This window comes from Tamandua tetradactyla, chromosome 3, assembly GCF_023851605.1.
Source record: "Tamandua tetradactyla isolate mTamTet1 chromosome 3, mTamTet1.pri, whole genome shotgun sequence".
In the NCBI taxonomy this organism is placed as follows: Eukaryota; Metazoa; Chordata; class Mammalia; order Pilosa; family Myrmecophagidae; genus Tamandua; species Tamandua tetradactyla.
In genome coordinates this window covers 123,056,473-123,078,872 of record NC_135329.1, presented here as the reverse complement: position 1 = coordinate 123,078,872, position 22,400 = coordinate 123,056,473, and the positions used below count along the sequence as shown (strand labels likewise).

The following is a 22,400-nucleotide window of genomic DNA, read 5'->3' as shown; positions in this document are numbered from 1 at the left end:
GGAAATTATGAAATGCAGCTTGATAATGTTTCAGGTTGATCTCAGTTATCTATCCTGTAGGTTAAATTTGGCTCTTGTTATTTATTGTATATAAACTTCTTACGGGAAAGTTGTACTTCACTTTCACAGAATGATAGGATCGTATAACTGAAAGAGACTTTACAAATCATATAAACTTTAAATAATGTATGAGTTAAATACTGGCTTTTGGATGGATCACTGGTCAAAAAAGCCACATTAAAGAGAGTGAGCTTTTCCTGCTTGGTGGTAATACTTAAAAATTTCCAATAGAGAATTCCTTTAAGATAAAATTGAAGGCTGTTTTCTTTATTTCAATAGTAAATAATGTTTTACTTTTAAAATGTTTTCACATCTTATTTGTTCTTTCTAAAACAAAGGGCATGTAAATCCTATATCATCTTCATCACAAATGATTTTGCCTTCACTTATCCCCAGGAGTTGTCCTAGCTGGCAGTTTGGGTTTTAATTTTGTTTCCTTTTTGTTTTCATTCCTAATTTACTTCCTTTAATGAGGAGAGCAGAGTAAGAGACCTAAGGTCCCCTTCAACTCTAACAGTCTCTGATTCAGTGCAGATTGCTTGATAAGAATAATAGACGATATATATGAGATTTTATGATTAATGTGGAAATGAACACAAAATTCTTTTAACACCGCCTCCCTAGTTCTTAATTTTTTCTAATTATTTTGTCTCTCTCAAGGAGCTAGTAGATAAATAATTGTCATAAATGAGTTTGATTGTCTTTGTTTACATTTTATATCAAGTAAGGCAGTCTCTGACATCTTTTATTTCTATTCCTGCTGCCATCTGAGCCCAAGTCATTGCATTCCCGTGTCCAGTCTACTCTAACAACTTTTGAGCTGGTTTTCTGGCTTCAAGACTACCCCAAAATAAGTCTAGATTTCATCATGTTATCTTGTGCACAAAAACATCTGTTGTTTTTCTGAGCCCGTGAATGAGTGTCTAAATTATAGAGCTTAATTTTCAAGAATCTCCAGAGTGTGATTCGAAGATGCATTTCTTTACACTCCCTATTTTGAACCCAGGCTGGTCTTTCATGGTATCTTGAGTGATTATAGTTGGTTCATGAATTAAGTTCATGCTGTTCTTCTTGCCGTTCTATGCCCAGTTCACTACACCATGACTTCTGCTTTGCTTACCTAAGTTCTACCATTTCAAGTCCTCCCTTCTCCATGAGGTCCTCAGCAATAATTTTGTCCCAACACACCTCCCCTTCAAATTAAAAGAAAACCCTATGTAATCTGCCCATCACTCTTACTGATTCACTTAGTTATTGATTTGTTTTATGGTTTCTTACTTGATTTGTCTTCCCATCAAGTAATAGATTATAAGCTCTAGGGGACAGGAGCTATGTTCTATATTTCATTAAGAAGCTTATAGGTGCTGAACCCAGTTCTTGGCAAATCATGGGTGCTCAGTAAAGTACTTGTTGAATGAATGAAACAAATACACAGATATTCTCTCCTGTAAAATAAAGCAGGAAGTCAATCTGCTTACATGTGACTGTTTCCAATGGTTACTTGTCTTTACATTGTTACTTTTTCTTTTTAGTATCTATTTCTTTGCTGTTATTTATTCACTTGACAAAAATGGAAGATAAATAAGATAAAATAATGGTTGCGTGATGACTAAAATGAAAACACTATTCCATGTGTTCGTTTATTTTAAAGTACACACAAATGTATTTTTATATGATTTCATTGATGATCGCCTCCTTAAGAATTCTTACCATAGATTTTTCCATTCCATAGGGGGAAATGATGATTTGTATATAGGCATTCCAGAGAAATAAATCCATTGTATTGGTATCAGGTTTATCTAACTGATTAGACAAATCATTTATTACTGTTGCTTTTAAATTACTCTTACTTTTGAGTATCTGTAGAATCTGTGCCATTAAATTGGACATTAGCCCTTGACAAAAGATAACAATTCATCATTCTTGAATCTAGGTAATTTCTTTGCACATCTGTATTATTCAACTAAGTACTTAAATTGATTGACCCAGTCTAGTGTGTTTGTATAACTTTTGGCCTGCATATATGGGTAGATTTTAACAGATTTTACTTATGAGACCAGAAGTTAATGCTTATTTTCATCATCTTTTGATAGCAATTCATGTAACGGACCTCATCTACTTAAAAACTTTAGCTAGAGTAATGTTTCTAAGTGTGGGGAGTATTTGAAGAGATACTATAGGTTTTGAAGACTAAACTGAACTGTATCACCCCTTGGAATTCACAGGATACAGTGTTTACTAAAGGTCCTAAGTCTTGCAGAAGCCTTTTTGAAAGTTTTTGCTCAGCATTTCTCCATCTTAGTTGACCATCTTCCCCTTCCCAAATCTCCCTACTCCATTTTATCTGTTTATTATTTTGCTTTGTCTAGCATATGGCATGGAATTACCATTTTGTGAGAAATTCTCAATTAGGGCCTATTTTCCAATGTTTGCTCTTTGGAAGAAAGGTCTGCCTTTAGGAGAATAAGGTAACATTGAAAAAGTTAACATTATCACACATGAACAGCTTCTGTATCCACTGCATGTATTCATTAAATATTAGAGTGAAAAAGGAAAGAGAAGGATATCTCAACAGGTTGACCAGCTGATTTTTAGTTGGGTTTATTAGAAATGATGATGATATCACTTCCCAATCATTTCAAATATGTCAGTATATATTAATGATTTGGTGCATATACTTAACCTATACCTGTATTTCAGGGTTTTTAAAATTTTTTTTAACTTAGAGAAATAATGGGTCTGTGTCATGAGGGGTTATAAATAAGACTGATTAGGTTATTTTCTCCTGAGAAAGTTGGCATTAGTTTTTCATTCTTATTTCCTTTGTGCATTCATGTTTTTTTTAGTCAACAAATATTTACATTTCTTGAATGTGTGCTAATGTAAAGATTAATGATATATATACCCTGCTTTCAAGGAACTTATAATTTTATTCTTCAGATAGTGTCTCAACTATGTTTTCTAATCTTCCAACTGCTGATTTGGTTGTAAAGATAGTTTTGGACATTGGGAAGTCTGGTGGAGATGACTCCTAGATTTTTTTATTTTCTGCCTCTTATATATTATATATATTTAAAATTTTAAAAAATTTTAAAAACCCTGAAATACAGGTATAGGTTAAGTATATGTACCAAATCATTAATATATTCTGACATATTTGAAATGATTGGGAAGTGATATCATCATCATTTCTAGTAAGTAATCATACATTATCCCCTGCTTATTGTGAAAGCAAAAGTTCATTATAATTAGTGGTTATTAAAGATGAGGTATTTTTTTAAGTTGTTACTTCTCTGAAAGGTGACTTTTCATTGATTTCAAGATTATTACATAGTTATTTATGGTCATATATTCGTTAAATATTGTAAATTACCATCTCTTTCCTTATACTGAAATAAGAAATCGTCATAAAGATTTCTACCACAAATGATTTTCTGTCATGCGCCAAGTTATTGTCCTGTGCACTGGTAATACATACATAAATGAGACATGGTTATCCTAAAGGTGCTGAAGATTTGAGAAAAATTAAAAATAAAATTGATGTGATTACTGCTGATTACATACTGAGTCTAGTTTGAAAGATTTAGGGAAGGAAATAAAAATTTCTCTGTTACCCTGGTGTCCTGGAAGGCTTGTGTCCAAAAGAAGACTAGGTTATGGTGATTTTAATTCTGTATGACTTAATTGAGAAACCCCAGTTTGCGTGTGTACCCCCGCTTTTATTTAGAGCTTATTTTTTTATGAAGTGATACAGTTCAGTTTCATTCAGCTCTGTTTTATGCTTTGTGTCATATATCTGGTAGTTTTTCTGTGCCTTTATTTAAGAAGTTTGCGAGGTTAATCACAGAATTTTGGGTTAAGATCACTAAATATCATGAGCTACTATTTGCCTTTTTCTGGGAATAGGATTTTTTTTTCTTTAAAATGATATTTTAATTGACAAAACAGCATGCAAACACAAGCATTCTTAACATATGAACATTCCATACTTGGTGTACCATCAGTGGCCTGCTCACAGTATCATCCCATAGTTGTGCCTTCATCACCATGATCATTTTTTTTGAACATTTATATCACTCTAGAAAAAGAAATTAAAAAGGAAAAAAAAAAACCTCTTACATACTGTACCCTTAGCCCTCCTGCTCATTGACCACTAGTATTTCCACCTACCCAATTCATTTTAACCTTTGTTTCCCCATTATTCGCTTTTTTCTCAACTTTTTTAGTGTATAATATAACATACATACAAAGCAAAGAAAGAAAAAAGCAGTAGTTTACAAAGCATACTGAGACAAGTAGTCACGGAACAGATACCAGAGTTTATCATGGGCTATATACCATCATCTCAGATTTTTCCTTCTAGCTGCTCCAGAACATTGGAAAGAAGAAGGACTATATGCATTTTTTTTTTGTGGTTGGCCATTCTACAATTTTTTTTTATTAATTTTTAAACTTTTAAAAAATATTACAAAAAACACATTCTTAATATATAATCATTCTATTCTACATATATAATCAGTAATTCACAGTATCATCACATAATTGCATATTCATCATCATGATCATTTCTTAGAACATTTGCATCAATTCAGAAAAAGAAATAAAAAGACAACAGAAAAACGAAAACAGAAAAAAAAATAATACATACCATACCCCTTACCCCCCCTTTCATTGATCTCTAGCATTTCAGACTAAATTTATTTTGACATTTGTTCCCCCTATTATTTATTTTTATTCCTTATGTTCTACTCGTCTGTTGACAACGTAGATAAAAGAGCGTCAGACACAAGGTTTTCGCAATCACACAGTCACATTGTGAAAGCTATATCATTTAGACAATCATCATCAAGAAACATGGCTACTGAAACACAGCTCTACATTTTCAGGCAGTTCCCTCCAGCCTCTCCATTACATCTTGGATAACAAGGTGATACCTCCTTAATAACTTCCAGGATAACCTCTACACTCTGTTTGGAATCTCTCAGCCATTGACACTTTGTCTCATTTCACTCTTCCCTCTCTTGGTCGAGAAGGTTTTCTCAATCCCGTGATGCTGGGTCTCAGCTCATTCTAGGGTTTTTCTCAATCCCTTGATGCTGAGTCTCAGCTCATTCTAGGATTTCTGTCCCACGTTGCCAGGAAGGTCCACACTCCTGGAAGTCATGTCCCATGTAGATGGAATGAGAATAGAATTTTGACGCCTCATTCTGTTTTGGAAGGAATTATAATTCTGCCAACATGTTCATATATAATTGAGAAATTCTTATATCCTGTTAAATTTGATCTTTTTGACCCTAGAAAGTGAGTTGGCTAGTTGATATATCTAATTCATAGATGGAAATCTATGTGTTTCCATATTTCCATCTATGGAAATACATAAGACCCAAAGAGGGAAATGAATTGAGAAGGGGGCATGCGGAACGAGCACTAAACATGGTGCTTAATTTGGGATTGACTATTATATGTGTCGCCTCCCTTTGCAGAAGATGGTTTTATAATATTTATTTGATGCCTTTAAGAACTGGAGTGCCTATCCAAGAGATAGATAGGTCAGGTAAGGGGCAACAGAGATATTTTTATTACATGAGTTAAAAGAGCAGTGGTAATTAAATGGCTATTATTTATTAAATGTTGTTCTTAAGTTCCTTTCATGTTTTATCCCCTTTGATCCTGTGACAATCCTATGGCATAGCTACTATCCCATTGTACAGATGAGAAAACTCGGAGTACAGGGAGGTGAAGTAAATTAAAGGTCACATGGTTGATAAGTGGTTGTGACTGGGATAGGAATCCTGGCAGTCTGGGTCCAGAGAGCGCTTAATAGCTTTGCTATTCTACTTCTCTGTTTAATACTAGAAGGTCATATAATTAATTAAGCTACCTGTAGAATATGAAGGAGTAGCATGTCTCAGTATTTTGTGAACACTCCAGATTGAGAGAGTTCAACAAACTATAATTTTTGAATGCTGGGAGTTGGCTTATTAAATGTGTGAAAGAATCTGTTCTGTGCGCAGTTTTTGCAGATATTGTCTGGTTTTTATGTATCTAAATGTTTCTTATCAAAAAATGGCAAGTATCTTGAATTCATATCACTGTTGATGAAGAAGAGGGAATGTTGAATGATTTTCTCAAAATGCAGCCATTTAATCTGGATTGTTAGGGAGATGCTTTAAGTGTCGTTATTTCTATTTATTTCCAGTTGAATAAGTATTGAATTACATTTAAAGATGTGTTTTTGCATTTATTCATAATATATTTATTCATAAAGTAATTTAGTGATGTATATGTTAATTCTTTTTAAATACTATACTTAATGGTCTTTGTAGAGTGTGCTTATCTTGTGGAATTTTAATTCCTCACATTTAAAAGGAACCAAGGAAAAAAGGCAACAATCAGATTTATTTAAGATTGTCAGTTTGCAACTGCAGGTTTGCAACAAGAGTGGTTCGTAAATCACCCAGAGGCAATTTATAAGTTAATAACTTTTTTTTACCTTTTTTATTTTATTTTATCTTTTTCTCTTTTTTTTTTTTAGTTAATAAATTTTTTAGATGATTGACTACAGGGCTAGACAGAAAGTAGATTAGGTTGTCTGTGATTTATTTCCAGAGAAAAACCTTCAGGAAATAATTCTGAAGAAAAAACATGAATTGCCCACAGAAGATCTTTACATATTTTTCTTTTCATATCATAATGAAATTGGGCTTGGTTTACATTTTGTACAATGCACAGGGTGTAGCATTGGCATTGCTTTTGTTATCGTACCTTTTCATTTTCATTCTTAAAATTTTATCTTTTAAAATTTAAAAGAAGAATGCTTGTTTTTGTCTAACCTTAGAAACTTTCCAAAGTGTATACTAGGAATGACAGAACAGATTGTGTGATGTTCACTAGTTTTCACTCACTTGTTAATTTTCCTCACTGTGGTGTTTTCCTCTAAGAGCATCTTTTTTTCCTTTTTAATTTTAATGCAGTTTTATTGATACATATTATACATTCACATACCATGTAATCATCCAAAGAATACAGTCAGTGGTTCACAGTATCATCATATAGCATGTGCATTTGTCATCACATTTTTCTTCTTTGTGAAAAATAACATATGTTCAGAAAAGCAATAAATTTTAAAGTACACTGCAACAATTAGTTTGTAGATCAAATTTCTGAGTTTGGTATGGGTTACAGTTCCACAGTTTTAGGTGTTTACTACTAGCTGCTCCAAGACACTGGAGACTAAAAAAAAAATCAATATAATGATTCATCAGTCATACTCATTTGTGAAGCCCTACCTTCTCTGTATAACTCCACCATCTCGTTTGATCTTTCTCCCATTCTTTAGAAGTATTTGGGCTATGTCCATGTCAATGTGGAATAGGAGGATGGAAGTAATTGATGTTCTGAAGAGGCTCACCCCTCTGTATTTGAGACTTACCTGTTTAGGAACCCATCTGGAGGTTATAGGTTTCTGGAAATTAATCCCAGTGCATGGAGTCTTTGTAGAATCTTAAAGATCATCTTAATAACTGATTTTATAACTTTTATTCTTACAGATGTAGATAGAAATATACATAAAATGTGTTTATATGATGTATATGAACAAATGGTTGGGCATTAATGAATAAATGAAATATTTGAATTATTTTTATGTTTTTAAAAGGTACCAAAGTATTACCGTTATTCAGATGTTTAATATTCTAGGCAATTTAGCCTAAGTCTCAAAAAGTATGTGTGTGTGTGTGTATGTATATCTTTTGCCCTCCCTTTTGGTCCCCAAGTCCATACCTAACAACTAAAAATCCTTAGTTACAGAATTGAATATATTTACCAAAGTAATTTAAATGGAGAATTTACAGTTGGTATATGGTTGTGATACTTTAGTATGCCTCACACTTTATGTAGCTTTTAGAATGATCTAGCTTATGGAATTTGTTTTGGCATATTTGTAGCAAGAGTTTTTCCTTTAGCCATTTTAAACTGGCATCTCAAGTTCGTCAATTTAAGATAACATCAATGGTGAGTCATACCATTATTTTATATGCCTCTAAGAAAAGAAAACCACTAAACTTAAAATAGGAAGTGTAAAACACTCTGCAAATAAAGCTGGGATGCCAAAGGCCATACCCTCTATATGAAGCCAAGTGAAAAATAAACCTACTGTGCAAAAAGGGACAGCAAAGAAAGATGAATGCTGCTGTTTTAGTTATTGGACAGATGGAGGGAACAATTACTCCTTAGAATTTGAACCACAAGCTGATTTTCATAAACTTGTGGCCTGCGTTCCCGTTATCAGTGTTGTCTTAAAAACAACAGCAACAAAAAGAATAAATAACTTAGGAAATGTAAATGGTCCCAGTTTGGCAGTACTGCCAAATGACTGGCATATGTTAACACAGATCCTCTGAAAATTTCAGTTCAGGTTGGACAGGCAATGTGAAATGTATCTCCATCATTTGTATCTTAGAATTAATGAGCAGGCTTTGGGAGATAGGCTTTCCTGTGGTGCGCAAGCATTTGTCAAATTCTAGTAAAAGCTTTTGTAAGGAATCTTTATTTTGCATGTTTGTGGTTCTTTGATTTCATGTTAATAACAGTTTTGGTTTAAAATTACGTTAATGACCTATTTACTTAGAATATTCAGTTTTACGTAATTTAAGAATTCTGCAGATAAGTTTATCAGGTTGAACAAGCTTAACTAGTTGCTGTCCTCCGGGTTTTACTGACATTGGAAAGGAATGTGGCTTTTTATTTGACATTAATCTCATTCTCTATTACTATTTTTTCCAGTCTAGAGGAAAACTTTGAAATGTTTTAAAATTTGAGGTGTGGGAAGGACACAATTTAGGAGATAATTGTAATTATCAAATTGTATGTTCATCAGTGATTTTCAGATACTGTTTGCATTGAGTCTAATTGAATGGGACTAGTAAATTTTTTGTTTTGCCATTCATAGACTTTTTTGTTGCTTTGTTTTTCAAATGGGATTTGCTCTGCAAAGTCAGCATATTTTAATTTGAAATTGTATTTATTTATAGATTCTACTGATGCTATCATATGGGGATATGCTGTTGTATTTTGGAGATTTTCCCCTATTTTTATTAGTCATAAGTTCTTATGGAAAAATACTTTGATTTGTTTTCTCTCAAATTTTCAAGCTTCAGGTTCTCAATTTCAGCTTAGAATTCTGGTTTTGGATATGTTATCACCAACTTTTGATTTTACATTAGGACATTTTCAATAGTAGGGTGGTTTCTCTCTGCTCTTCCCATGTGCTCTGGATTGATTGCTTTCCCCCATAGTCACTTCCTGTGTACTTAAGGAATTTAAGTTTATCCTTTTTTTTTAAAAGTACAATTAATTGTGAGGATAAATCATTTCTAAAAAGAGAAGGACAAGCCTAGATTTGTCATTTTGATCTAGGTTTTAACCCCTTAATGAGTCAGTTATTTTTCAAATTCATTTAGTCTTGATGCTGGAGGCTTGCTTCCTTCGTCAAAAAAATTTTTTTCTGGCTATTCTTTCAACCATATTTCACATAGGCCACCACAGTGTTCCAGTTAGAATTTCTGTCATTTTTTAAAAATGATGTTTAAACAATTTGTTGAATGTTGTTTTGAGGAACATAACTACTTCATGTAATAGATAGCCTTGTTTTGTGTCATAAGTAATGCATTGACTTTCACAAGTAGCCTTTAGATGTTCTTGTCTCGCTTTTAGCAGGCTTTAATCTATATGTTCCTATTGACCAGTATGCTTATTTATTTTCTGTATCTATTGGTCACTTTGCCCATTTAATTTGAAACTGTTGAATAACTGATTGCCTTGCTCAGATACCAGTGATAAATAAATGTTGTATAAAATTTGGATCCCTCCCTCTCTTCTCCTCTTCTTTCCCTAGAATAGTTCAAACTAAAATCAAAATTGCAGTGTGGGATTATACTAATATATAGGGACATTGGATCTATTGTTTTTATGGTTTTGTTTTCATACTTAGAGAAGATGAGTTCATAGATTTAAATGGCAGTCATTGATAAACTAAATTGAACTGCCAAACTATTACCTTCCTTCTTCAGATATTCCTATAAGTGCTTTATTATGTTTGTTTTTGTAAGAGTGGAAATGGATATCTTAATGAAAAAGTTGATGTTCTGGTTTTTTCCCCCTGAAGTTGCTGTTTAGATTTTAAGCATTATAAAAAGTACCAGGTTGGGTCCATGGGTGGTTCAGTGGAATAATTCTTCCCTGCCATGCAGGAGACCCAGGTTTAATTCCTGGCCCATATACCCAAATAATAATAATAATAATAATGGCTACCAGAAGTTTAAAAAAAATACAAGGTTGCAGCAAAGTGTATTCAATACAGGTATTAAAAATCAAAGGTGAAAAATATGGAAAGATATTTTATCTTAAATTATCTTGTTCCACAGAAAGGGGGAAAACATGAGTGTTGAGTTAAAATTATATAAAGAAATTAATATTCTCAAATTGTGGCCAGAAATAATGCAGTAGTCTAAACTAAATTAATTTGCTAAAAATGTTGATTATATGTATAAGGTATGATATAAATATTAAAATAAATCATTGATTAAGTACTTCATTCATTCAACAAGTAGTTACTAAGCATACTAACCATATTGTATCAGTATTCAGTGGTTTTTAATCTTCAATTGTGCATATTAGCTTTAATAACCAGATAGCTTCATATTAAGTACTTTGGTCTTGTGTAGTGACCTTCTTTAACTTTTATTGTAGATGCCTGGAATGATGTCTTCAGTAATGCCTGGAATGATGATGTCTCATATGTCTCAGGCTTCCATGCAGCCTGCCTTACCGGTAATCTTATGAAAATAACTATCTGCTATGTTTTGATTAATGATTTTAATAAATAAAATAATATGTATGTATTTGATAGGCAGTTTTGTTAGCCTTTTATGTGCCTCTGGTAGTACTCTGTAAAATGGAACAGAAATAATGGTGGACTTTTAGTTTTTGATGTGAATGATAGGCATTCTTAATTATTAAATTAATTCTTAAATTAATTCTACCTTAAACAAAAGCAGAATACTGAAAAGCATAGTTGGTCAACAAGCAGCATTTTATTTATATGGTAATATTCTAACCTTAAAGGGTACACATTTGCTTTTCTGATTGGTAATTCAAAATTGCTACGTGATCTTATGCTAAGTCCTAAATTTATAAATCAGAAGACTTAATTTGAAATACATTTTGTGAGACTTCGGCTATGGCAGATTACTTGCAAAAACCTAAACAGCCTTATTGCCCGTATTGATTATAGTAATATATAAATCATTAACATAGTCAAGTTAGTTAAACTTTATTACCTGATAGCCTAGTGGTTGCAGTCAACAGATGTGGCATACAGCACTAGGGTATTAGATTCGCGATGTCTTATCCAAAATCCTTTGGGCCAAATGTATTTCAGAATACAGGATTATTTGAAATATTGGATGGGTAATACACTCATAGACTTATCCATTATCTAAAAATTTCCAGAGGTATCTAGTTGACATCCTATAATTTCTAATAATATATTGATATTTCTACCGTGAAATTTAAGAATATTCATTCTGAAGTTGAATGAATAAAGACTATAAATAGCTTCATATTAACTCAGGGCAGCAGATTTTGCCACAAGAAAGTGATTAAGTAGCCCAGGTTGCTAATCGTTTTTTATAATTTATAGCAAACTCAGGGAACTGGGACTACTAAAACTTTTGCTAAGAATCTTCGAATCAGTAACTTGAGGATTATACACAGAAGGGATTGATTCACTGTGCTTTATGAGCAATTTACATAATTTAAACAACGTGAATATTACTAATTTTGTTTTTCTTCTTATAGCCAGGAGTAAATAATATGGATGTAGCTGCAGGTATGTATACCATGTATGGTGGTATGCATTAGACATCACATGGAGAGTTTTAACCATGCTCATATAACCGTAATAATATGAGGGATAAAAGCAGTGTCTCTTAGACTTCATAAACAGCTCTTTTTTTTTTCTCTCTCTCTGTTTTTAAGCATTTAGTAAATAGGTTACCTTTGATAATCAAATCCTTAAGAAATCATCATACTTCAAAATTAAAGATTTTGGGACCAAATTTTATCTGCAAATATACTTTGGTCCACAGAATTTTTAAATTTTGTGATTAGTTAACATTCAAAATCTACAGATTTTGTATAAAGATTGAATTATCTTTGAAAGTTGGATAAGAAATAGTGCTTTCAGTAGTTTTGTAGTAGTTTGAAAGAATATTTGTTTTATGAATAAACTCTTTCTGGGTCTGTAGTTGAATTTGACTGTTATTATGTAATGGAGTAGCACTCCATGTTTTAGATAACGGAGTATGTTTTGTCGTTGGCCTTTGGACCACTCAGTCATTTCTCTGTTATGTGCTTGGCTCTGTAGTCATTATAGTTTTTAAGCCCTGTTATAAATTTTTTTTGTAAGTCATCAGTAATTGGTTGTTTTGGTTAGTATGACCTTCATATATATAGTAATAATGCCATGTAATAATGCCCATGTGTTCCACATAAATTGTTAATAGTTTTCTAAAGTTTGGGATTAAATTGTCTGAGCTTTTTGAGTGATATGCACTTCAATTTATGTTTTAAAGTGTTTTTAGTAATGTCTGGGACAGTTCCATCTGCTCGAACTTTCCGCAGTGACAAAAATATTCTGTAATTTGTACCATCCAATATAACTGTTAGCGGTGTGTAATTGAGTACTTTAACTGTAGCTAATGTACCTGAGGAACTGAATGTTTTATTTTCTGTAATCTTAATTTAAATTTTAATTTAAAGAGGAATGTGTGGTGACTAATGGCCTCTGGATTGTACAGTACAAGTGACTAGACCCTAGAGAGTTCAAGTTTCCAGGAATCTGAAAGTACAGGATCAGAGATCAGAGACAGGGTTGTACATTCATAGTGAAACAAAGAAAGGGAAATTAGGCAAGATAGTAGGCCTCCTAAAGCAAGGAGAAAAGAAGTAAAAGCAAAGATTAATATTTTCCAAACTAGCTCCAAGTAAGTTTGGAGATTAAATGTTCAAAGAGCCACTGTATTCTGAAAATGCTTTGCACAATAGATGTTCATTTTGTGGAAAGCTAGCAAGCACAGAGGTAATATGAAATAGTTTTAGGAAGAAGAGGAAGAAATAATATGAGTAAATATCTTAAAACTATAAAATAAAGGGATAGCATAATTTATCACAATGTAAATAATGTACCTCTTATTTTATTTTAGGTACAGCATCCGGTGCAGTAAGTACTCTTTAAACCATTAGAATATAGTTCATTATAATTCTTTAGCATACTACATTGATCCTAATTTCTCTGTTATCTGCCGAGTTGAACACTACTTTTCTTATCCAGGCCAATAGTTGAAACGTTATCTGAATATTTAATTTTAAAATTAATTTTGATGGGGGCCGTGCAATGGTGGCTCAGTGGCAGAATTCCCGCCTGCCATGCTGGAGACCCAGGTTCCATTCCCGGAGCCTGCCCATGCAAAAAAAAAAAATTAATTGTGTTGGAACTTGAGAGAGAAATGGGATAGAGCAAATTCATTAATCCCACAGGAAATGTAACTGTGAAACTATTTTGTGGCATTATATGTGCCTTTAAATATTGAAGTCTATGAGATATGCATTGATTTTTACAAGGAATTAAATAGTCACTGTTACAATTAGAAGAAAGTAGAACTTGGAGCACTATAATTAACCTAGTAATCATGAGCTAAGCATTACATTAGAAGGTATTCTTATAGAAAAACTTATGTACCCTTTTTTGAATATGTAGTGATAAAGACTTTTTCTAAAATATTGTAGTTTAAAATTCAACTCTTTTGCTTACCTTGACACAAAAAGACAAAAAGAATGTTCAGAGTTGCTTTGATTTTCTATGGAGATAAAAGAAACATTGCCATGTCACTTTTTTCCTCTTAATACTTGATTTTAAAATAGCAGTCTTGTTACTTTTTTCTCTTACATATCTTTATGGTGCCCATATTTTGGGAAAATAATTCAAGCCTGAGGCCCCACTTAAAGATGGCAGTTTTATGCTTAGTTGTATAGTCCATTTTTTAGCATCAAGAATTTTCTTTTTTGGTACTACTTTTATTGATCAGTGAAAAGAAGAATTGATAGGTATAATCTCAATTACTACAGTTAGTCCTAAGAGTGAGCTGCTGTCCCCCATATTAGTTGAGGAAATGCAAATAGCTCATGAATTAATTGCAGATATGTTAATATTTTATATATTGGGGAAGGAATTTTAATGTAGGACTTTATTCTAATTTTTTTTAAAACTTTCTTGTATCTTTTGCTTTAAAAGTTGAATGATTCCAAAATATCCATCTGGTATTCTTCCATTGTAAGTGACTGTTTTTATTTTTAATAGATGATAGCTTTGTGTTTTTCCTGCTTATTTAATAACCCCGGTTCCTGGGAGTGGGGTGGGGACAAAAACAAACATGTTATAAAGAAGAACAGAAACTCATCTTAATTATTCCCTCAGTAAGTTTTGAGGAAATTAGTGGTTTTGGTGACTATCATTTTACACATTCTATTTAAGCATAGACATATATTTCATTCTTTATGATTGGTGATTGGTTTCATGTTATTGTATGCTTTGAAAAGCATTTGTAAATATATCTCTGTATTTGTTTACTCATTTGACAGTTCATTTTGAAAATCTATGCAAGTCCACTAATGTAGATGTAATCTTTTAAATGATTGTGTAAAATATTCTTTGGTATAGGTAAACATTAATGGTTAAGATAATTTAAGCATTCACCTCTTGATGGTCATTCATTTCTTTCTAGGGTTGTTTCCCTTCTCCCCCATTTCAAACAGTTCATTCCTTCACAATGATATTCTTTGTAAGAGCCTATGAATAATATTTCTGGGGTGGAGAGTCTAACTAGCCATGCTGTTTTTTAAAAAAAGGATACAAAATGCACATTTGTAAGAACAGTATAGGAGCTTGTCCTTTTCTTCAAGAATCCCTATCAGCAGTAGGCATTATCACTCATTAAAATGTTGCAGTTTGATATGAGTATAAAGTGATCTTATTTGACTCTTAATGAGATTAAACATTTGTTGGCTATTTGCATTTTCTCTTCTGTTAGCCTGTTCTCATCCTTTCCTGGCTTTCATGTTGAGTTGTTTTTTATTTCCTAGTCAATATTTGTCTATTGGTTTTCTTATTGCAGCTCTTGCTACACATTCTTAATTTTCATGTAATCAGATAAAGTTCTGTTTTAGAATGTGTCTTAAAATTTTTACAAATGTTTCCCCACCCCTTATTTTGACAGTTTCCTGTATTTTCTTTTTCTATAACCTGTAAGTGGTTTGACCCATCTGAAATGTCTATCAGATGATTAGCCAATTGTGTCAGTTGTCTATCAAACCAGTTTTTCACAATTAATTGAAATTTTTTTGTCATATAGTCTCACATATTCTGGCATCTATTTTGGGGTTTCTTTTTTAATATCATGTTTGTCTATTTCTAATCTAGTATTATAACACTTTTTATTAGAGTGGCTTTAATAGGACAAGTCTTCATGGAATCTATTTTCAGATATCAGCATGTGAGTTCTCTTAGGCCCTTCAAAACAAAGCTGTACAGCTTCTTGAGTGCTTGGCTTATTGATTTTCACCCATCCTTGTTTTTAGTAAAACATACAAAAAAGTAAACTGTATTTATTTGTATATCTTAATATGTCTTTTGACTGCTTGATTGACATGAGAAGAGGATTTTTTTATCATTTAAATGTTTTCTTTTAAATTGTTTGAAGATTTTCATTTTTGATTTTTACTCTTTGAATACTGAAGGCATCACAAGTTTCAATATTATGTGGTCACACCAAGTGTATTTGCATGTTGCTGTTTCATTCATTCAACTTGTTAATAGAAATAGTTCCTTTCATAAATTTCCCGTATTTGAACCACCCTTGCACTTCTACAGTAAATTATATTTTGTCAGTTTATTGCAAGATATTTTTTAAAAATATTTTTTTATTTACCTCTGCATCTTTGACATTTTTCCCTTATATTAAAAAATAGATCTGGGAATGATCATATGTTAAGAATGTTTGAGTTTGTTTGTTATACATTTTTTTAATTTTTAATTAATTAAAAAAAATAGATCTGTATGGGATACATCTTTAGTACAAAAGGACAAAAATTGAGCTATTTCCTTAATGGTGGATATTGAATTATTTCTAATTTTTCACTCTTACAAATAATCATGTAGAGAATATCCATGTACTTCTTTGCCACTACATCAGTGTTTTGTCAAGTGAAATTGCAGAATCAAAAGATGTTGTATGCATTGTTTATACTGATGAGATTTGCTAAATTGCCATCACAAAATTAATACTAATCTCTTTGCAGTAGCGTAGGAGAAAGTGCCCTTTTCCTCATAGTCTTTTAATATTTTATATTAACACTCCTTAATTTAGCTTATACTGCATCTGATGAGCAAAAATTTTTCATTTTAATTGATGCCTCCATGATTTATGCTAGATATTCTGTTAATAGCAATGTTTGCTTTTCCATTGGATTGGCTTTCATTGATTTTAGCAAGCTTTTTATGTATTAGTGATAATTTTTTATTCCTTAATTTGCAAATATATCTGTTCTCCCAGCTTATCATTTGTAAAAATAGTAACTTTGAGTCCCCCAGAATTGACATTTAGTGTTTCATTTAAAAAAGAAAACAAACTAATTTTTACTTTTGGCTAGACAAATATAAATTACAGTTTTACTTCATTTTGTAGATTAAATGCTTTTAAAGAAGAATTGGTATGAGTTAAAAAATTATCATTTTAAATAATTTATCCATTTCAAGATTGACTTCTGTAAGTGACATTTGACATAATAGTCAAGACATGGGTATATAATTTCTGTTCTCATCTGATTCTGGTGATTCATGTTTATATTAATGACAAGAATTAGAGCCTTCTGTTAGCAGAATTTTAGTTTGGTTAGAGAATGCTTTAATGAACTTCTCAGTAGGGTACCTTGAACAAGTTAGTTTTAAACTTTTCTTTGCCTCTGTGTTTATATCTCTGAAATGGAGATAATTAGTAGTTATCCCATCTCATAGGCTTATTAGAAGAATTCGTTGAGAATCGTTAGAAAGCACTTAGCAACTGGCCTGATCAGTAGTTGATCAGAAATTTATCAGTACTCATTATTGATGATTAGCCTGTTTCCTAGTATAGTGTACTTAAGTAGTATTTCAGGGTGGCTATGCAATGTGTGATTTTTAGAAGTAGATATTTCTAAATTGTTCTAGTTTTGGTATTTACTTCGTGAGTCACCATGAGCAAGTTATTAACCTTCCTAGGCTTTGGTTTTCTTAACTGTACAATGGGGATAGTGATCATATCTGCTATATAGTTTAGTGGTGAAGCTCAAATAAAGTAATGGGAAATATTAAATTGTTTACTGTTTGTTAGGTTGTGTACTTCTCCCTTCCCCATTATTTGGTCAAATGTACATTCTCCGTTTCTTTTTCATTCCATCATCTCCTTATAAATCTAATTTTGGTGAACTTGCTCTTGTCTTGAAGCCTTTTACAAGGCGTGGTTTGGGGAGTTCAACTATAATTTTGAAATTTATGGAAGACCTCTGCTTAGATAGTACAATCCTTGATGCAATTGAGTTCATTTTTTAAAAGAAATTTGTAAAATACAAATCTGTTTATCTGCCTCAACACTCTTTAATTTATGAAATAAAGCATTCCCCGTATAGTTGAAGCTTCCATGAAATATCCCTAATTACATTGGCTTTTCATGAAAAGATGAAAAGGAACTTTGTAACAGAAATCCAAATATTTTTCTAGCCTCTATTTTCATTTGGCATATGTCATTTTAACATCTCTGAAATTGGAATGTTATGTGTAATCCATGGTATCGTATGGTTTCCGTTATCTGGGCAGCGGTAATAACTGAATTGTACATGAGTGAACAACGAAGTACCAAATCAGAGAAATGGATGTCAGTGGCATAGAAGGAACTCTTAAAAATAATGGCACAACACTCTTACCTACTAGGAATAAAAGGAGTATGGTGAAAGAGTAGGAAATGCATGAATTGTGGGTTTAGCCCACTTTCCCAAATCAGAAGTCAAAAAAGTAGGTCAGCTCTAAGTTGATAAGGACAAAAGAAAGGCAGATAAGGGCGGGCCACCGTGGTTTAGCAGGCAGAGTTCTGGCCTGACATGCCAGGACCTGGGTTCAATTCCCGGTGCCTGCCAATGCAAAAAACAAAAAAAAGAAAGAAAGAAAAGAAAGGCGGATCAACTTTAAATAAAATACAAAAGAAGGTTAAGAAACAGCACCAGTGGTTTTTAGTTATTTTATGGTTCTTTTAAGAAATAGTGTACTATCAGTATTTGTTATGCCACGTAGAGTGATAGTGTGTGGAATAAAATGAACATCAGAGACTAAAAGTGGACACAATGTGAAGAAATTTAAGGATTAGCTGAACTAAATTATTGGCCTTATTTTCCTTTTTATGTATGTACAGAAGTGAAATGTGATAAAATCAAAATCTTAGTCGATCTTTTATTCAGTAAGTTTAAAGTGAAATCTGAGTGGTAAAAAAAGCATGTGATAGTTTGATATTTTTTGTTTTTCCTTTCTTAGAAGTCTATACAATTATGTCATAGTTTTGAAGAAATGTGTTGTGTTTATAACCTTACTCCAAGCATAGTTTAGTTTGTTACCACTTGAAAAATCCCCTGTCCAGAACTAGACCTAGGACCTTTGATCTGATCCTTGAATTTATTCATTTAAGCAACCTTATATAACTCTTAACCTACTTTAATTCAAGGCATCATGTTTTGATGCCTGAGGTTTCACTAGCAACTTTTAAGGAGATTCTTGGATCAAAGTTCTATTGGACCTTTAATTGAGAGTGAATTTATATTCTATTATATAATTAGTGTCACATCAGACTATTATCTCATTTGTCTTGTTTTGGGGCATTTTTATTCATATTGTATCCCTTTTAGATTTCATCTTGCTAGTTTTGAAATTCTGATTATGCCATCCAAAAACCATCCTTTCCTATTTTGACAGCTCTGTCTTTATGGCATGCTATATTAGAACTTTGACAAAATTGATGTTAGTATTCTTTGGATTAGAGTTGTTGAACTCATTATGAATCCACTAATAACTACTTTAGCATCTAGTCCATATATTTTCTTCTATACCAGGCATATATTTGCATTGCTGAAACATGGTTTTAGATGTGTACGTTATGGAATATGCTATCCTTAGGACAGTAGTCATATCTTTAAAATTCTGAGACTTGATAGAAAAGAGATATATTAAAACCTGAATTGATCCATATTGCTTTTGAAGTACTTCAAAACGCTTACTCAGTTCCCTACCTAACTTACATTAGTAAATAGTTTAAATGTCTTAAATTGTCAGAATATGCCCATTTTATACTTAAAGTAATATGTCTATTACTTTGAAGCTAATGATACTCATTGTCACATGACATTGTTACATAATTTAAGTCTTTTTGTTCCTTTTTCTTTAGAAATCAATGTGGACTGAGCATAAATCACCTGATGGAAGAACTTATTACTACAATACTGAAACAAAACAGTCTACCTGGGAGAAGCCAGATGATCTTAAGACACCTGCTGAGGTAAAATTTTGAGGTCTGCAAATCAGGGACAGAGAAGCAGACTACAGCATATTTTCTGGAATTTTATGGTTGTGACTATCCAGGGTGCCGATACTGCTTGTGTCCTAGAAGAGGGTGCTAAAGGTGTCTAGGGGAAAGAGGGTTAATAGTCACATCAGTGAGCAAGAACACCAATAAAAGTGACTCCTTCTATGAACAGAACCATTTTATTCACTGATTTTGCCCCTGATCAATAAATGTCATAGTGTGGGACCAGTTAAGAAACTGGAGGGGAAAACATTCTTTACTTGCCTTTTCTCTTTTTAATTCATATTTCAAATTATTTTCCTCTTCATAGCATGAAAATCTTCTCTTCATGGGAGATTTCAAATGACTTTAGAGTTCTCCTGAGTTCTTAAAAATTTCCAATGATGGTAAGGGTGATGGAGATGAAATGAAATTACCTACAACTATTTCTAGTCTGTAAAGTTAGAATGACAGTCCATTTTCAGCATTAATATAAAGATTAAATGATACATTGAAATAAATTAAAGTACTTAGTGGGTGTTAAATAGTTGGAAGTTTATATTATCATCATCTCACAAGTTTTAGAATTGTATAGGTAGATAATACTTTTTGGAAACAGTGATACAAGTGATGTCAAGTATATTACTATTAACTGAAGGTTTTTATTTCCCTTTAGCAACTGTTATCTAAATGCCCCTGGAAGGAGTACAAATCAGACTCTGGAAAGCCTTATTATTATAATTCTCAAACAAAAGAATCCCGCTGGGCCAAACCTAAAGAACTTGAGGATCTCGAAGGTAAAATAGGAAAAAATAATTTTTAATGTACATTTTTTTACACATGTAAGTCATTCACATTGAAGTAATCATTCCTGAATAGGATTGTACAGAGGTCTTTTTTTTTTTTTTAATTACACGATTAGAACTTTTTAAATGGTGTAATAGTTTTATGGGCTCTTATTTTGTTGTTGCTCTAGATCTCAGTTCTATAGATTTTAAATAGATTTTTATTTGATTTGATTCCACTGAAACTAGGATACCAGAATACCATTGTTGCTGGAAGTCTTATTACAAAATCAAACCTGCATGGTGAGCTGCTTTGATAATTCATTTTTTGTCATTATCTAACAATTTTGAGTATGTAATGTTCACTAACCATGGTTGGATAAATCTGCAGTGAAAAATCTCTAATTCAAAGTACTCCTTATATTGAAGGGTTATATTATAAATGAGCTTGTAGCTTTTATAGTGATATTTTCATTTTAAAAAACTCATCGCTTATCACTAGAAAACTGAAAATGACTCACTTCACCATATTTTTAAATACAACTGTAAGTTTTGGTGCATACAAGTAACATGTGACTCAGCTCATTATTTTGGTAGCAGATAAGAGAATTCTCAATCTATCAGTGTAGATTTTGCTAGTGTATTGTCAGTTAATATATTTAATATACTGATTTTGTTTTAACATAACTTTGCAAAGAGGTCTTTATGTTAGAATTAAGGTAAGCAAAATACTGAACCTCGCTTCTGAAAGGAGAATTCTTTAAATCTGGAAATTCTTATTACATAATACAGAGCCAAAGGGTTAAAATAGCAGAGATTATGAGTTAGAATTAACAATTTAGTTATTTTACTCTCACTTTCCATAAAATAGCATCACAGTTATACCAGATTCAAAGCTAAGAATTGTAGGAGATTGGCACTAATAAAGTAGGCAACAATGTGGGGTAAAGGACATCTGACAGAAAGGAGAGAATAAAAGTTTCAAAATGGCACTCCGGTCTAAGTCCTTTAATTTACTATTAATCTGTATTATTAATATAATGATCTGTATTGTCAGCTATTCTAAACAGAGTTTCAAAAATGTTTTCCTTTTAAGGGGGTTGTTTTTTAAATATTTGTATAATGAGATATAGTTATTGTCACTTGGAGCACTATGTTCCCTAATGATGTTATAGAAATAAGATGTTTTTGCTACTCCTAAATAAAAACTTCCTTTAACTAAAGGGAATGCTGAAATATTGACTGCAAATCTTTAAAAGCTCAAATAATCTGTACTAGCATTGGCTAATAATGTTGTAGATAGGTAGATCCAGTTTATTCATTTAAGTATCAAGCTCATTTCTGATATAATCCTAATACAAATAGTTAATATGTCTAAATTTCTGTTTACTTGTTAAATACATTAGTGTATACATGTTATATAATCATGATATATATAAGTTTGGAATTGATTTCAATTTGAAATTATCTTAATAAAATCATACTGTCTGATCCCTGGGAAAATACTGTTTTATTCTAGAATTTCTTAGATATTTTCAGGGAGTTTTTGCAGTTGCCAACAGCCTTTGGGATAGTAGCAGTGTGGGAAAAGCTTTCCAGATAACTGCTCATGTTTAAATTTTTGTTCTTTAATTGCAGTCTTGGAACTTTGAAGCAAGAATTTGCTCTGTAAATGTGGTGGTTTTTGGGGGGGAGGAGGGTGGCAGTAAATTAAATCCCTACTATATGAAACTTTTATCTCCTTTAAAGGTTTGTTTTCAAAGATTTTATTTTAAAAGTATATAGTAGATGACTTCTCTTTTTTCTCTTTAATAGCAATGATCAAAGCTGAAGAAAGCAGGTAAGCATAGTAATTTAG

The 22,400-nt window shown here is 32.0% G+C and overlaps 1 protein-coding gene across 11 annotated transcripts in view; it reads left to right on the top strand.

Annotated features, from left to right (window-relative positions):
* PRPF40A (pre-mRNA processing factor 40A) overlaps positions 1-22,400 on the top strand; it is a 42,852-nt gene that overhangs the window by 5,112 nt on the left and 15,340 nt on the right. For 7 of the 11 annotated variants that reach the window (XM_077153851.1, XM_077153852.1, XM_077153841.1 and 4 more), the window contains 7 exons: positions 10,810-10,890; positions 11,920-11,950; positions 13,326-13,342; positions 19,641-19,751; positions 20,434-20,554; positions 20,792-20,845; positions 22,358-22,382. In XM_077153851.1, coding sequence (XP_077009966.1) covers positions 10,810-10,890; positions 11,920-11,950; positions 13,326-13,342; positions 19,641-19,751; positions 20,434-20,554; positions 20,792-20,845; positions 22,358-22,382 — 440 coding nt within the window. The remainder of the gene's footprint in view (positions 1-10,809; positions 10,891-11,919; positions 11,951-13,325; positions 13,343-19,640; positions 19,752-20,433; positions 20,555-20,791; positions 20,846-22,357; positions 22,383-22,400) is intronic. The other 4 variants (XM_077153844.1, XM_077153845.1, XM_077153848.1 and 1 more) reach the window with 1 other exon arrangement.